This window comes from Pleurodeles waltl, chromosome 1_2, assembly GCF_031143425.1.
Source record: "Pleurodeles waltl isolate 20211129_DDA chromosome 1_2, aPleWal1.hap1.20221129, whole genome shotgun sequence".
Classification (NCBI taxonomy): domain Eukaryota; kingdom Metazoa; phylum Chordata; class Amphibia; order Caudata; family Salamandridae; genus Pleurodeles; species Pleurodeles waltl.
In genome coordinates, this window is record NC_090437.1 from 728,671,128 (window position 1) to 728,686,882 (window position 15,755).

The window sequence follows — 15,755 nt, forward strand, 5'->3', positions numbered from 1 at the left end:
ACCAGATGATCTAAGGTCTGCAGAGTAATACCATCACAGGGACAGATTAAAATAAGGTTGAAGTCAAACTGGGCAGGGGGAAACCAAATACTGTTTCGTATTGAACCCAACCGAAACCTGCTGAGCAAAGATCTCTCCCAAGGATTTTTAACCAGGGTAAGGCTCAAACCAGCATTGGTTTTAATGATCTTAGAAGCTTTCATGATAGGTTTCCCCCAGACCCTGGTTTCCCTTGTTTCCATGTCAGCTTTAACAATAGACTGGGGGGCATAATACAATTCCAGAATACCCTGATCAATAGCCAAGTTAGTGACATGGGATAGCTATGGAATTCTATGCCCCAGATCACAGTTAAGACAATCCTTCATTACTTCCCCATTAAAGGAGGTATTGTCCCCACACCAAACAGAAATCCATAAGAGGAGCAGGCTAGTTTAATGAGATCCTCAGCTAATCCAAAACCCAGCTCATCATGGACAAAAGAACCAGAACTAGAATGACAACCCCAAGTAATTTCTGACAAAACCGGTTCTTTTCCTCCTGCACTTTCATACAATTCTGTTATCCACAAATAGTGGCACTATAGGTAAGTACCTCCAAGCATGGACTTGCAATAGAGGAACAACAGGTTTGTTACCAATAGCCACACAAAACTTGAGTCCTGGCATCTAACAGCCTGACAAGGGTTCCCAATCTGCTGCTGGTCAAAAGTTGACTAACAGTATGGAAAAGAACTAACTCACCTTACAGCTTTACCCTTAATAGTCAAAGTCCTAGATTTTGGACGCAACCTCCCACAAACCAATAAATGGGTTTCTGAAATATTGGTATCTAGATCTATGTCACCCCTAAAGTTTACAAATAAATCCACCAAACCCCTTAGATCATTGGCTAAGGGGTTTGAGATGTTAAAATAGCATCATCTGCGTAGAGCAGAGCCAGAACAAAAGTCGTAAACCTTGGGCATGTCCTTTCCATTGGTTGACATATATTTATTCAGTCCATTGATATACAAAAAAATAAAAGGGATGCCAAAACGCACCCCTGCCTGACCTCTCTGTCAAGATTTAAAGAGTCTGTGCACTCCCCACCCTGACCATTCTGACAGCAGCAGTTATGTCCATGTGCATAGCACATAAAAAGACCAGTAGGGGTTTGGGCAGTCCCATATCAGCCAATAAGGACCACAACTTAGACCGACTGACCCAATTGAAAGTGCTACTTAGATCCGTGAATGCTAAATGGATTGTGCTTTCCTTTGCCACCACATATTTCCCAATCAACAAATTGAGACTGATACATTGTGCCATTTTTACCTTGTCCTTCCTAAAACCATACTGCAATGGATTCAGAATATTGTTAGACTGAGCTCACTCCTCAATCCTACTCAAAATAATTTGTCCTGCCACTTTTATGATTGAATTCAGCAAGGCGATTGGCCTATGACAGATAGGGGCCTGGTGATCCAATTTTCTGAATACGGGGACTATAGTGGCAGCTTTCTACTCTTTTGGTATACACCTTGCTGCGGCAGCGTTGAGCCTGTTTTTAATAAGAGGAGCCCAGAAAGGGATGTTTGTTTTTTTATACTTCCATGGGAGCCCCATCGGGACCTGCAATCTTATTACTTGGGCTGGCCCGGATCGACTTCCAATCCTCCTTCATCCCAAATCTGATATCTAGAGGGAACCTAGGACTTTCCTCAGCGCTATCAAAAGATCTACTCCAATCCACAGAATAGATTACAGAAAAAGTTGGTTGACCACTGCTCGGGAGGTAAATATGTACCTATGTCGTCAGGGAAATCTAGGAACATGTTCTTGTCCTTAACTATCTCCCTGAATTCCCGGGAATCACCCTTGGTACAAGTAACTATAAGTCTTTCCCATTCCTCATCCTTCAAAATTTGCTTCCTACGCTTAGTGGCCAGCCTATAGTTTGCTCTGGCACTAACAATATCTCCTCGTGTTTTTGAGTACCTCTCTAAGCTGCTTCTTAGTAATTCGGCAGTCCCGATCAAACCATCCAGTTTTTCCCTGTCTTCTAGCGGCAGAGAGATCCTGCATAATCTGGTAACATGAATGATTCATTGCCCCACCTGCCACTAAGATCTTCTCTGGTGGAAAACCCACCATAAGCAGCGGGTCCATGAGCTTCCCAGAGTTGGAACTGACTAGAGACTTAAATAAGACAGGAATCGAAATACTATGCCAACTGATTCTAAGACCCCTATCTCTAGAGCTCAGACCGATCAACCCAGGTTTACTAACACGTATTTCTCCTGCAGGTAGTAATAGCTCAAACACAGTGGGGTTATGGTCACTATAGCAGGGACCTAAGACTTCTCCTGATTGCCCTAACTTTCCCATCGATCTTGGGAGGATTACATAATCAGTTGTTGTTCCCTTTCTCCATCCTATGAAGGTTGGTTTAGAAGTGAGACCTTGTCCCACTGCGGACCCAAAGTCAATTAGGTCTGTCTGCCCCAATGCTCTTATCAATGTCCGACCCCTTTCATCTGCCTCTGAGGAATGGGTGAGGTCCTCTTCCCTTCCAAATGGATTCTCATCGAGGCAGGGCTGACCGATTTTAGCACTAAACTCACCACCAAGTACCACATTGAAAAGTTGCAATGGGGAAGGGCCCTACCCCCTAAAATGGCCAATACCCTGAATACTAATACAATTTGACAACACAATTTTAACACAGAGTTATAAAAATTGACAAGCAAAAATTAAAATTCCTAGAAGCCACCACCCAATAAAACCTATAACCCACTGTGGCTAACAGGAAAACAATACACCCTTCTAGCATAAAGAAAGTCTCTGTGCTCCCTCACATTGAATTGGGTGTTGTTACTTGGCCAATGACATACCTCATTGCATAACTGGGGGGTAGTTTCATGAGAGGTTAAGAGTAGTCCTGGGACCCCTGCCATTACAACTACATAGGGGCAGCACTGAGGCAGAGAGATACTCTCCTGAGTATGGGTGCTTAATCCTCACCTATCTCCATTTCTATTCCCCAGTCCCCCACCAAAAATCTCCACCACTGAAGATGCCTCAATTCTTCGCCAGAGGGACACTGGGGATTCTCTCTCCATAACTTTGCCTGCCCCTATATTTTGGGGTAAAGGGCTAGAGTTTGCAATAGGACAATAATCTCCCTCTATTCCAGTCTCCCCTTTATGGGCCAGCTCTTAACCACTCTGAGAGTCATTAACCTTTGCGCTGCTAAGGATTTTGTCCTGATTCATTGCCAGTATAGTAATCATCACTTCTAAACTAATCAGTTTGTCAAACAAGGGAGCAATACATTCTTCAATTAGTGTCTTTAAGTTTTCCTCTTCAATGTCCCAATTGGTTAGGGCCAGCGTCAAAACGAGTTCTTTATCAGTAGCCTTGCCTAGTTCCTTCGTGTCCGATTTTCCAGCTGGTATTTTCTTGCTTTTACACTTCCTTTTGGCTGCAGAAACACAGGACCTCATGTTTGGTGAATCATCCCTGCTCTTCTCCATAGGGTCTACATCGGGGACAAGTGAAGAAGATGGTAAAATGGCAGTAGAAGGGCATGCATTTTTCAGGACAGAGTTAGAAGGAGAGTGCTCAATAGAAGTGAATACAAATCAAATCACTGAGCATAAGGAAAAAGACCCAGCAGAGAAGACAAGCACATACACACGCTAGGGTCGTTTGGTAGCATTCTGTAATCCACTCAGAGTTGCTTTCTGTGGTTTATGCGTCATTAGTGCTGTTCAGTCAGCTCAAGCTCCTTAATAAACAGCTGTCAGTGTATTCAATTACAGTGCTCACAGTGGCTGAGGGTTGCCAACAATCTAATCTTTTGTATTTCTCTTATATAGATGCGCATTGGTTTGCATACCGGGTCTGTCTTCGCTGGAGTCGTTGGCGTGCAAATGCCACGTTATTGTCTGTTTGGAAACAACGTCACATTGGCCAATAAATTTGAGTCGTGTAGCGTCCCCCGGAAGATAAATGTCAGCCCAACGACTTACAGGTACCTGTGCAGCGTTATGCATCAGCCAGTATGTGACTGTGCAAATCAAGCTTTTGCAAACCAACCAGGCAACGGGTTGAGGTGGGGTATGTATGTGCTATACGTTTCTCCTCAAGTACTGGTTGGTATATCATTCACAGTTCTGAAAGCAAACTTACTGCACCCCCTGAGAAATCAAAGGATGACATCCATTGACTGCTTTAAAATACCATTACCGATCATCTGTGTCTCTAGGAACCTAATTGTCTGAGCTGCTCAGTGGACACATGCATTGCCAGCTGCCTTGAAATTTCCCGACACTACATCTGTGTAATGGTTGTGTGTGATTAGATTCAGATGTCGAAGAAGCACATATAAATAAACATTTTATATTTTTTATCGAGAGCAATAAAAGAGTTTACATAGTTCAGTGCCTCATTTAAACACACTGCAGTTTTTTTCTTTTAAAGTAGCGTTTGTTTCCGTTCTCCTCTGTAATCATTTGCCTCCTTAGACTACAGTAGTAGTGACAGTCCAATAAGGCCATGATTTCATGTCGCAGTTAGTGGACGCAGCAAGAGTATGTGCCACCAGAGTAGTGAGCTGTAAAGATTCTCATTTGATATTTGATTTTGATGTCTGGTCTTGTCGGCGGTCAGTGATAGAATCATATATTCCAAAAGATTGGCGGGATGGTTGTTGAAATAAACAACATGTCTGGTCATGATTTCTCAATGTGGCAATAAAATGCATGCCGTCAATGTGTTTTTTCATTGTTTGTCGTTTGATAATTGCTATTCATATTTAAATAAGATATGTTGCCTTGTACCTGCTTCGGGTCTTTGAATATGTAATTTGGTGTACTGATAAAGAGCGTTACAAGTGGCCAATGTCAAATTTAACAATTCTGTAAAAGTCGTTTTGGAAGTTTTAGTAACATACATGACAGTCACTTGTAGCCATCTTGTTTTTTGCTGATGGTTTACTTGATTGTCATGTACTGGGGATTAAAGTAAATAATTGAAAGTATGCCATAATATAATAAGTTCTATAAATGATGTAATAAAACACAAATGTAAATATGGAAAAAATATGTAAGCTTTGCATTCAAATTGTCTTATGTATATGATGAACGCAAGGTAAGGATTTTAGTAGGTCAGAAGAAGTAGAACTACATAATTTGATATCAGTTGTCATGACGATTACCAGTAGATATCTTGGGCGACTGTGTAGTGAATGGTTGCTTTCAGGGTTGAATGGTCAGTGTTTCAGCAACATCTGCCCAGCGCATGTAAAACAACTTGAAAACCTCCATGTCATTTGCTAACAAATTTTAATTGCAGTTCACTCTTATTCTAATCGTGGGTATTGAGAAATAGGTAGCGGTCCACAGTGTAGTGTAGTGTATCAAAATGTCTTGACTTATCACAGTGTTACACCTTATTCTTTCATTGATGTACTGGAAAGGTTTCTAGCAGCAAAAGATGGCCGGTAACCTCAGCCGAAAGATAATGCATTGCATATGAGCGTTACATGTAACATCCTATCAATGTTGACAATATTAATGACAATACCACTAAGGTTACCTTCTACCCTAATAGCATTTTTGGCTTACCAACAGTTTAGTACTGGCAGTGATTTTTTTATAATGGGGTACACTGTGTTCAAGTCGTTGGGGGAAGAGGCTCTCAGTAGTGAGATGCAGAAAAGACAACCAAATTATAATCAACAAAAACAATAAGTAGCAGGTGACAGCAAATAATTGTAATGCTGCAAATATCGTACTTTCTCTACTGCTGTGTCTTATTGCCTAAGGTGCACAATAACATTTCACCACCAGGTTTTTAGAAACTTAACTAAAAGGGAATTGGCATTACAGCAGGGGTTCTACACATCTGAAATCAGAACTTGCGGATATGGTCTCTGGGTGCAAGATATAGTTCATGCTTTAAGTCTTTATGTAAACTCATTGGGAAATGGCTTCCACAGAGGTGGAGGAATGGTCATCTGTTCCAGTATCAACTTACTGGAACACAGCACATCTTTTGTGCCTCGTTCGGGAAGGTCTTGACACCATTCACACCTAGTGAGCACAGACGATTCACCTTCTGCTTCATCCAGGATTACGTGCCACCGGCGGTATGCCCGCAGCTGCCTCGAAGATTTCTCATGGCAGTGAGCTGCTGTGCTGGTCAGGAGGCAAGTCCAAGCAGTCAGATGAAGCAGCACCCAGCAAGCACTGAACTAAAAAAAAAAACGACCCCCAGTGAAAAATACACATAGGGCCAGATTTACTTCGACCCTGCATTGCTCTTGTGTCACGCCAGGTGATGCAAGGGCTTAAGTAATACTTACTAAGCCACACGAAGCCAACCTGCATGACTCTACATGACCTAGTAAATCCAGTGTTATGCAAGAGAGAGCAAATTGCTGCCTTGCGTTACTCTGCATTGGAAAGGCATTCCATGGTGCAACATGGACGTTCCCATGCATATACCGCAGTGTAGCAAAACGACTTGCAGCATTACATTGCAAGACTTCTTTGTAAATATGTCCCTTTGTTTACTCATGGCAGGGTTGAAGGGCTGTATAAGGATACAGGGAACATTCCTGTCCAAACACAGGCGCTATGCAGTAAAAGCACTCGGCTATGAGGATCGCAACTTGGAGCCAGGGGCTACAGGTGAATAGTGGGAACTACTACTAAAGCATGCATATATACACACAGCGGGAAGTAGGCATTTTTTGATAATTCAGTGCACTGTCCCTGACACCGTTGGACACAAACAACAGATGTGCAGTGGGGCAGACGTTGACATTTGAACTGATTTCTAATACAGCATTAGCTGCATAAACGTTCTTCCGCGGCACCATCAGTAGCATGTCAGGCAACATCAGAGCAATCTCACTCACAGAAGCGGTGTGCCGGAAGGGCAGGACTTTACCATCACATTTAACCTCAGCACCGAGCAGCTGAAACTGGTCCGACTATCTCCCTGTTTTGGCTGCGTTCTGAAATCACCCCAGGAAAGAGGTGTATGATCGACACAGTCTGGGCTGACTCCCACAAGTTAGCCTCAGCCACAAATACATCATTCTGGAACACGCATGCTCTGGTAGCTGCACTCATTCTGTTGTGCCATTTTGTAGTCAGATGAAGAGGTCAGATGCCATACTGTGGTAGATAAAGCCGGGCCCCTCAATGCTACCGCCTGAATCTTGCTGACTGGAACTTCCAGCATTCCAAAATCTGTTGCCCTGCTTAGAGGCAAGTGCATATTTTCTAATTTGTTGCTGGGATTACAATAGTACATTGAGTGTGCAATGAGATATTAGTTACAGAATGTTCTTAAATTGCCCAGTAAATGAACTCTCGTACAAAGCTGTTAAACAGAAATGGCAGAGAGCAGGATGCCGTTGAAAAGAATAGCATGTTTATATCATTACAAATAGAAAGTTAATATCATTGAGCAAAGTAATGTTGTTACAGTAAGGAGCAATAGATTGTGAGGTTGTATGTTTTTTAATAGGAAGCAAATATGACTGTATTTATTGGCTCATTTTTGTATGTATAGAGTGCTATTTTGGCTTCGGATAGATGCAGACAAACATTTGAAATAGCTTTTTAAATGGATGATTTGTTTGTTTATTATTCTGAGCAGAGCATTTACTCATTTTGCCTGGTGCCTAACTTAAATAGGCTTCTCAGAAGCTAGCTGCTTATTTTACAAGAAATAATATTTTTAAATATACATTAGTGCAATATAGTGGCTATTTTATGCTTTATAGCATTGAATATATCCAGTGGTTAGTTTTTGAAAGAAAGTGTGCCATTGCCCGAAGCTCTGCTCAGTAGCCAGTTCAATTAAACATCGGTGCACCAAATACCAAGTCTTGTAGTCTTTAATCCACTACCAAACACACTCTGTCCCTTTGTCACAATTTTGCATGTTTCTGCTTTCTCCCTTTTTGACAGTTGTGCCATCTTTCTCTTCCACCGTCTTCACAAATTGTGTTTTACCTCTCTTGTACTCTAAATACCTGATGTGGAAAGATAAGTGCTGGTCCTTAAATGTTAGATCTGTCAGCCTTAGGGTGATCTTCCCCCAAACGTTTTGCATTCACCCCTCCTATGTTTACTAACCTCATTTTTACTGGCCTTCGGACTCTGTTCACTTTACCACTTCTAATTAGTGCTAAAGTGCTTGTGCTCTCTCCACCAAACATGGTAGAACAGGCCTACACCCAATTGACATAGTTAATATATGTTTAAGTCACAAATAAAGCAGATTTACCTGTATCTAGGGCCTGTAAATTGAATGCTACTCGTGGGCGTGCAGCACTTATTGTGCCACGCACTTAAGTTGCCATGCAAACATATCTCAGGCCTGCCATTGCAGCCTGTGTGTACAGTTTTAAGCTACCATTTCAACCTGATGAAATAAAAGTTTTGCTAGACCAAGACCTCTCTTTGTAATACATATAAACCACCACTATGATTGAGCATAAACAGCCCAGAGGGCAGGGTGCAGTGTATTTACACAGTTGGAAGTGTTCTTTAAAGTTTTACTTGTCCTGATAGTGAAAAACTCCTAAATTCATTTTTTCACTACTGCAAGGCCTACATCTCCCATTAGATAATATTAGGTTACCTTATTGCATTTAATATGAGATAACTTTCAGTGGGGAGCAGTTAGATGGGCTGAGTTTGGTGTCTAATGCCCCTCTCTTAATGGTAAACTCCTTTTGTTAGTCACTATTCTGAAAATTACACTTTTACAAAGGTGGAATTTTCCTTTCACAAGAAGTTGATGTCTGCTGCCTTTACCCTGTCTCACATGACTAGATTTAGTTTGCAGTTTCTATATTTCCTTCAGCCAGTGAGACAAAGAGAAGGTAGCTGCTGCCTGGATAGACTACTCTGAGTTAACGAGGGGAGAAGCTGTCATCTACAACTCTTGCACAACCCAAAGTCCCTGCCCGAGCACTATCACAAAGAAATTTGACATTAGTCTAATTTGACCTCAGACAATCTGTGGTCTGGACAGAGAGGCAGGAATTCCAAGCACATCTGGGGTGGGGTGGAAACTTCTAGAAGCTTCTCCTACTTCAACGTGGGCACTAGATGTAAGTCCTCAGAACCCAACTCTTCAGCTCACATCTGGACCTGTTTAAGACTCAGAAGGACTGTTATATTGCTGTGCTGACACTCTGCTGCCCAGCTGTGCTGTCCTCCTGGCTGAGGTAACTACTGGTCTTGCATTGTTAACACAGAGCCACCAGAGTGTCTCAAAGAGCAAGTTACCAGGTCTCCTGATCAGAACCCTCAGGCACAGAACAGCCTTCCTCCATCTTCTACCCAGGACCTGGACTCTGCCAGCTGTGAGTCCTACGCTTCCAAGTGGTGCCACTCCAGCCCTGGACCCTTGGAAGTGGGCCTGAAAGTGCTCTGTGGCCACTAACTGTGGTCCTAGCAGAACTGATGCATTGGAGCTGTAGTGCGACACACTGCAGACCAGAAGCTCTGCATCCGAGCAGTTGCATGACGCAGTGCTTCACCAGACTTCACATCAGGACCACTGTGTGGTTCATCTTCAGTGCAGGACTTTGCTTTTGCTGCCTGCTGCCTTCCAGGAACCACTGCTGTATGACGCATCTTCTTCGCAGGCCTTCGCATCGCAAGTCCCTTATTGACGGCATCCTAAACAACAATGCACAACTCTACATCACAAGCCCTGCAGCTACCTCAGATCCAGCCTGTGTGTGATACATTGCAGCACAGGACTTTGCATCCTTTATAATGATGTAGGACCTCTCTTCCCAGCTCTAAGGAACTGGCACCACATCATCCTCGATGTGGGACTCCACATCGCTCTGCAACCAGGATTTAAGGGAACTCTTGTTCAGCGGACCTAATTGTGTCCTTATAGCTTGCCCGTGCTCCATCGCAGCCTGCCTGAACTTGTGAGTTTGTCCCAATCCAGCACGGCCAGATGTCCAGAATTGGCACTTTGTGCTTTTTGGCACTAGTCTCACTTAAATCATTAACATTGCACATCTCTGGCTCCACTGATTTGCCTTTTGTTGTTTTAGTCTTAACCTATATGTTAAATTTTACACTATTTTACTAAATTCATGAGGGATTTTTCTTGTGTTGTGGTTTACTTTATTACTATTTGAAGTGCTACAAACATACTCTACACATTGTCTCTCAGTTAAACCTGATTGCTTTTGTGCCAAGCTGCCAGAGGGTTAAATGTTATGTTATGTTAAAATTGCTTATATAGCGCCTAAACTGCCCAGAGGCCTCGTAGCGCTTATACTGCAATACAGACTTGTCACTGTTCATAGTCGTGTAGGAATTAAGCTCTAAATAGCCAGGTTTTTAAGGCCTTCCTGAAAGGAATCTCTTGTGAGTTTAATCTAATATTAAGAGGAAGGCTATTCCAGAGTATAGCACCTTGATATGACAATGACCTTCCTCCCCATCTTGCTTTCTTCACTGTTGGAACTGTGACCAGCATAGCTGAGGAGGATCTGAGAGGTCTGCCCGGAGTGTAAAAAGATGCCAATGTTTTGAGCATTTGAGGACCCTGATTGAATAAAGCTCTATGAATATGGCATAAATCCTTAAATTGAATCCTTTTGTCTACTGGGAGCCAATGTAAGGAAGAAATTCTGGTCCGTATGGATTGTTGCTTAGGTGTTTTTAGAAGCAATCGTGCAGCTACATTTTGCACCCTCTGTAATCTTTGTATCACATATCTTGGTGATCTTACAAACAGGGCATTGCCATAGTCAAGACGAGATCCTATCAGTGCCTGAATAACCAATCTCCTGGCAAGAAAAGGCAGGATTGCTAAAACCTTCCTCAAAGTGCTAAGCAGGGCAAAGGAGGTTCTAGCTACTCTATTAGCGTGTTGCGACATTGAGAGTTGGGGGTCCAGCCATACCCCAAGACTTTTAATAAGACGTTTAGGGGGCAGGAGAGTGGCCACTCCTGTTGTTATGCTAGGATTAGCTATTGAAGTTTTTGTTTGCCCAAAGAACATGACCTCAGTTTTTTCATCATTGAGCTTCAATTTACTTCTCGACATCCATGCAGCAACTGCTTTTAGGCAAGGACCTAATGCTGTCCCCATATCCGGTTGAGTATTGGAAAGGGAAACAATAAGTTGAGTATCATCTGCATAGGACACCAGGTTCAGCCCAAATGGCTCAACAATCTCTGCTAATGGCAGCAAATAGACATTAAAAAGCAGCGAGCTCAGGGCAGACCCCTGTGGGACTCCACAGCTGCTGATAGTACGCCTAGAAGTACACGATCTGTCCAGTACCTGGAAGGACCTTCCATGAATAAATGATAGAATCCAATCTAGGGCTACTCCAGAGATTCCAATCCCTCGCAATCTATCTTTAAGAATGTTAAGATCGAACCTATCGAATGCCGCACTCAGATCTAGGAGGATGATAGCTGTTTCAATTCCTTTGTCCATCCTCTTTTTTGCTTTTTCTGTGATCACAATCAGTGCGGTTTCAGTCCCATGCAATGGCCTAAAACCCATCTGAGTGGGATGTAAAATCTTTTTCTCTTCCAGAAGAGTAGATAACTGAGTATGTACATGCTTCTCTGCAAGTTTAGCCATTATAGGTAACAATTAAATCAGTCGGTAGTTAGTCAGTAACTTAGAATCCAAATTAGGTTTTTTTAGGAGAGGTTTAACAATGGCCTGTTTCCAAGGGTCTGGTACTGTTCCAGATGATAGTGAAGCATTAATACGATTTGTGATTATCGGACCTAACACCGGTATTCCCATAAAGAGAATCTGAGGAGGAGCCAGAGCCAACCGAGAGCCTGATTTAGTGGAGCCCAGTGATTTAGTTACTCTATCCAAATCAATAGGAGTAAAGTTTGTTAAAATTACCTCTTCCCTACCCTCCTGATCCATCACCAAGTGATCTCTTGTTAGAGTGTTAGGGAAGGATACATAAATGTCCTGAATTTTTTCATGAAAATAAATTGCCAGATCCTCAACATGTTGCTGCGGGGAGTCCATAATTTCTGACTCCTCAATGGGATGAATAAGATCTTTTAAGGCCTTAAAAATCTCCTTAGGAGAGTTAGCTGCTGCTTCAATTCTTGCAGAATAATATGTAGCCTGTGCATTTTTAATTTCTGTATGATAAGCTCAAATCATATTCTTATATTCCTTTTTCATGGAATCGTCTTGATTATGCCTCCATTTCCTCTCTTGCTTCCTACATTCTCTTTTCATCTCGAGTAGGCTTGAGGTAAACCATGGGGAGGACTTCTTTCATAGCTGCTTTCTAGCGCTAGAGAGGGGTATGAGTTCATCCAGGCTATCATCGATCCATTTATTAAAAGAGTGTGTAAAGTCAGTTATATTATTTGTGTTTAAGTTTTCTGATCTATTTTTTTGCAATGAGTTAATAAACTCTGGGGCCTTTAGTTTATGCCATATCCTTTTGCATGGCGGGGTCCTGACACTCATGATCTTATATCGAGAAATGGTTAGTTCTAACTCTAGCAGATAGTGATCAGACCATGCTAGCGGACGGGATGATAGAAATTCTAGTCCTAACACGTTAGAAAATACCAGATCAAGTGTGTGACCTTTATTATGAGTAGGACCTTGAATTAACTGTACTTGGTCACATGCCTTCATATCTGCTCTTAGCATCTTTGTCGAACCATTATCACCATTTTCTGCATGTAAGTTGAAATCTCCCAGCAGTATAAAATTCGATTTAGTACATGCTAGTTGCAAGATATTCTCTGCCAGTGAGGCCATAAAGTCTCCCATAGGACCCGGTGGACGATAGACCAGAAAACCAGACAGGGTATGATGAGGGTTCACACTAATAGAGAAAAACATGCTCTCACATCCTTTAATCAGTGTAGGAGTTGTTGTAACCCTACATATATCTCTATAGACAACTGCAATACCACCCCCTCTATTAGTCCTGTCAATTCTGCTAAGTTTATAGCCAATAGGTAGTGCCATTACAATGTCTGGAGCAGAACTTTTAACCAAGCATGTTCCCTTTAAAAATAGGGCCAAAGGTTTTATTTGTTCCACCAGAAGGTGGATGTCCGCTATATGAGCCCCTAACGAGCGGCAATTGACTAAAAAAATAGGTAGTTTGTCGTACTCCTTAGTCTTTTGAAGATCCGTACGCAGTTGGAAGGACCTATCACATGCAGGGCACCTATATGCACTACAACGAGGATCTATACTCTGAGTCACACCGACTGTGAGGTTTATTGTTCAAAGAAAATAATACCTCTTTGGTATATGTAATAATTACTTTCTCTGCAGTGTTTAAGTCAGAGTTTCTTGGCTCTTGGCACGGTCTGGCACTGACGGGCACAGATGGGCTTTCCTTTGGCGTGCCTTCGGTGCTCCAGCGGCGTGCCCGCTGCGCGTCGCGGTCATGGTGTCTAAAAATAGCCCAGCAGCAATGAAAGGCTTGGAGCGCTAACCCCAAAAATGGCGCTCACAGACGGAGTACTGTCCCAAAATGGCGGCGATTTCCGATGTCTTATCGGGTGAGGAGATTCTCAGATTTTAAATGTTCTCTACAAACAGCAGTCTTGTGGAAAAATATATATTCCTAAACGAGCAAGGCATTATTTAAAAAAAAAGACATGAACATCTATTTTTAAAAAAGACATGAACATCTATGTTAAATAACGGAATACGCTATAGATTCTAAAATGAATGTGCAAATCAGCAGTATACTTAAATAAATCAGATTCATACAGATTTAGAGCAAATAACAGTGAATTACCGCTTGCAGCAAGCATAGGTAGTAGATCATAAAACCTCTCTGACTACCTTCCGCTGCGCGTCGCGGTCATGGCGTCTAAAAATAGCCAGCAGCAATGAAAGGCTTGGAGCGCTAACCCCAAAAATGGCGCTCACAGAGGGAGTACTGTCCCAAAATGGCGGCGATTTCCGATGTCTTATCGGGTGAGGAGATTCTCAGATTTTAAATGTTCTCTACAAACAGTAGTCTCGTGGAAAAATATATATTCCTAAACGAGCAAGGCATTATTTAAAAAAAAAGACATGAACATCTATTTTTAAAAAAGACATGAAGATCTAGGTTAAAAAACGATATACGCTATAGATTCTAAAATGAATGTGCAAATCAGCAGTATACTTAAATAAATCAGATTCATACAGATTTAGAGCAAATAACAGTGAATTACCGCTTGCAGCAAGCATAGGTAGTAGATCATAAAACGTCTCTGACTACCTTCCGCAGGCAGAGGTTAATTCGGGGCTGCTTCTGACTTCACCTTGGCAAGAACTGTGGTATGATTTCAGACCCCTCAACAAGTAACCTAATTTCTTACACCAAAAATAAGTGTTTGTGGCCCCCATAGCTGACCACTGGCTCATATTTAGCATTTAATATATTATTTTGAGGGATGTCCCTATATGGGTGAAAATAAAGTGCACATGCTATGCATGTAGTCAAATTGCGGGACCATTGTATTTCATATGTATGCACCTGATTTTTGATCTGGTATGTCACTATAGTTGATTTTGCCAAGTCAATTACATGTCATTTCAAGTCATTGACCTTGGTCATTCAAATTCTGTCTAAGTCACCTCAGTTTTCCCACCAGATCCGCAAGTGGCTAAGATTTGTGTAGCATAAAAAATGAGTAGTATCTAGAAATATTGACTGAAGAACATTTTCTCCTCACATATAGATTCATTCATGCTATCTCTCTATAAAAATGTGAACATGCTGCTGGCACTCACTGTCAAGCACATGTCCTTAAATATGTTAGGACTGATTGTAGGAAAGTAAATTAATGAAGTCATATGATAGATGAGTAAGGAGTCTGATGGATTTAGACATTTCAAACAGATCGAATTTTATGTACAGGCACTTTTTTTATAGTATAAATCATAGCTATCTATACTTTCAGAGTGTATGGGTTTGCAGACTATGCTTTTTCTAACGTTCAGCCCTGTACATTTAGAAACAGGTTGCTATAAGTGGTTGCAAATTATGCAACAGCTTTTTGAGGGCTGTCTGATTTTACGCTGGGCTTGTGGAGCATAAAGCTGCAAAAGGAACTGGTTTGTGCTACACATAGTTATATAAATTATATTGCAAATTGTATTTGACAGTAATTACCTATATGAGTGATCAAGAACATGCAAGACTAGGGAAATTACCAAGATAGGCCTAGTAGGGAAAGACTTTATGACAAGTTGTGTGGGCTCAAACAGACTGACAGAGGATGTAGTTTATTTATTCTGCTAATTATATACCTCCTGATGATATGCTCTTGGTATCAAACAGATTGTAAGAGTCATTTAATTGAATATAGGGGAAATTGGGCATTAGGACACATAAGCAGGCGGTTACAGATATTTTCCTTAAAGTGACATTTATTTAACTAGTGCTAAAGACGAGAAATAGATACACGCATAGGATCGGTCGGTAGTTTCCATGAGTATAATGAGATTTAACTTCTAGAATTCCTCATAAAAAACATCAGTTAAGTACGCTTATGATTATATGAGTAGAGGTTTTGATTAGCATTAAAAAGCTTAATTTTTCAACTGAAAAATGGCTAGCTAAGTATTCCTACAGATCCTAATGTGGTTGCATGTTAACTTCCCAGCTACTATCAAGAATGGTATGCAAAGTCTTTGTGCCAGATAGACTAAGCAACTTTAATTATCTGGTTGGATGGTAAGACAAATCAG

The 15,755-nt window shown here is 41.6% G+C and overlaps 1 protein-coding gene across 1 annotated transcript in view; it reads left to right on the forward strand.

Annotated features, from left to right (window-relative positions):
• The window catches only part of GUCY1A1 (guanylate cyclase 1 soluble subunit alpha 1), a 465,791-nt gene that overhangs the window by 418,954 nt on the left and 31,082 nt on the right, over positions 1-15,755 (forward strand). The window contains exon 8 of the mRNA XM_069243102.1: positions 3,863-4,017. Within this exon, the coding sequence (XP_069099203.1) occupies positions 3,863-4,017 (155 nt within the window). The remainder of the gene's footprint in view (positions 1-3,862; positions 4,018-15,755) is intronic.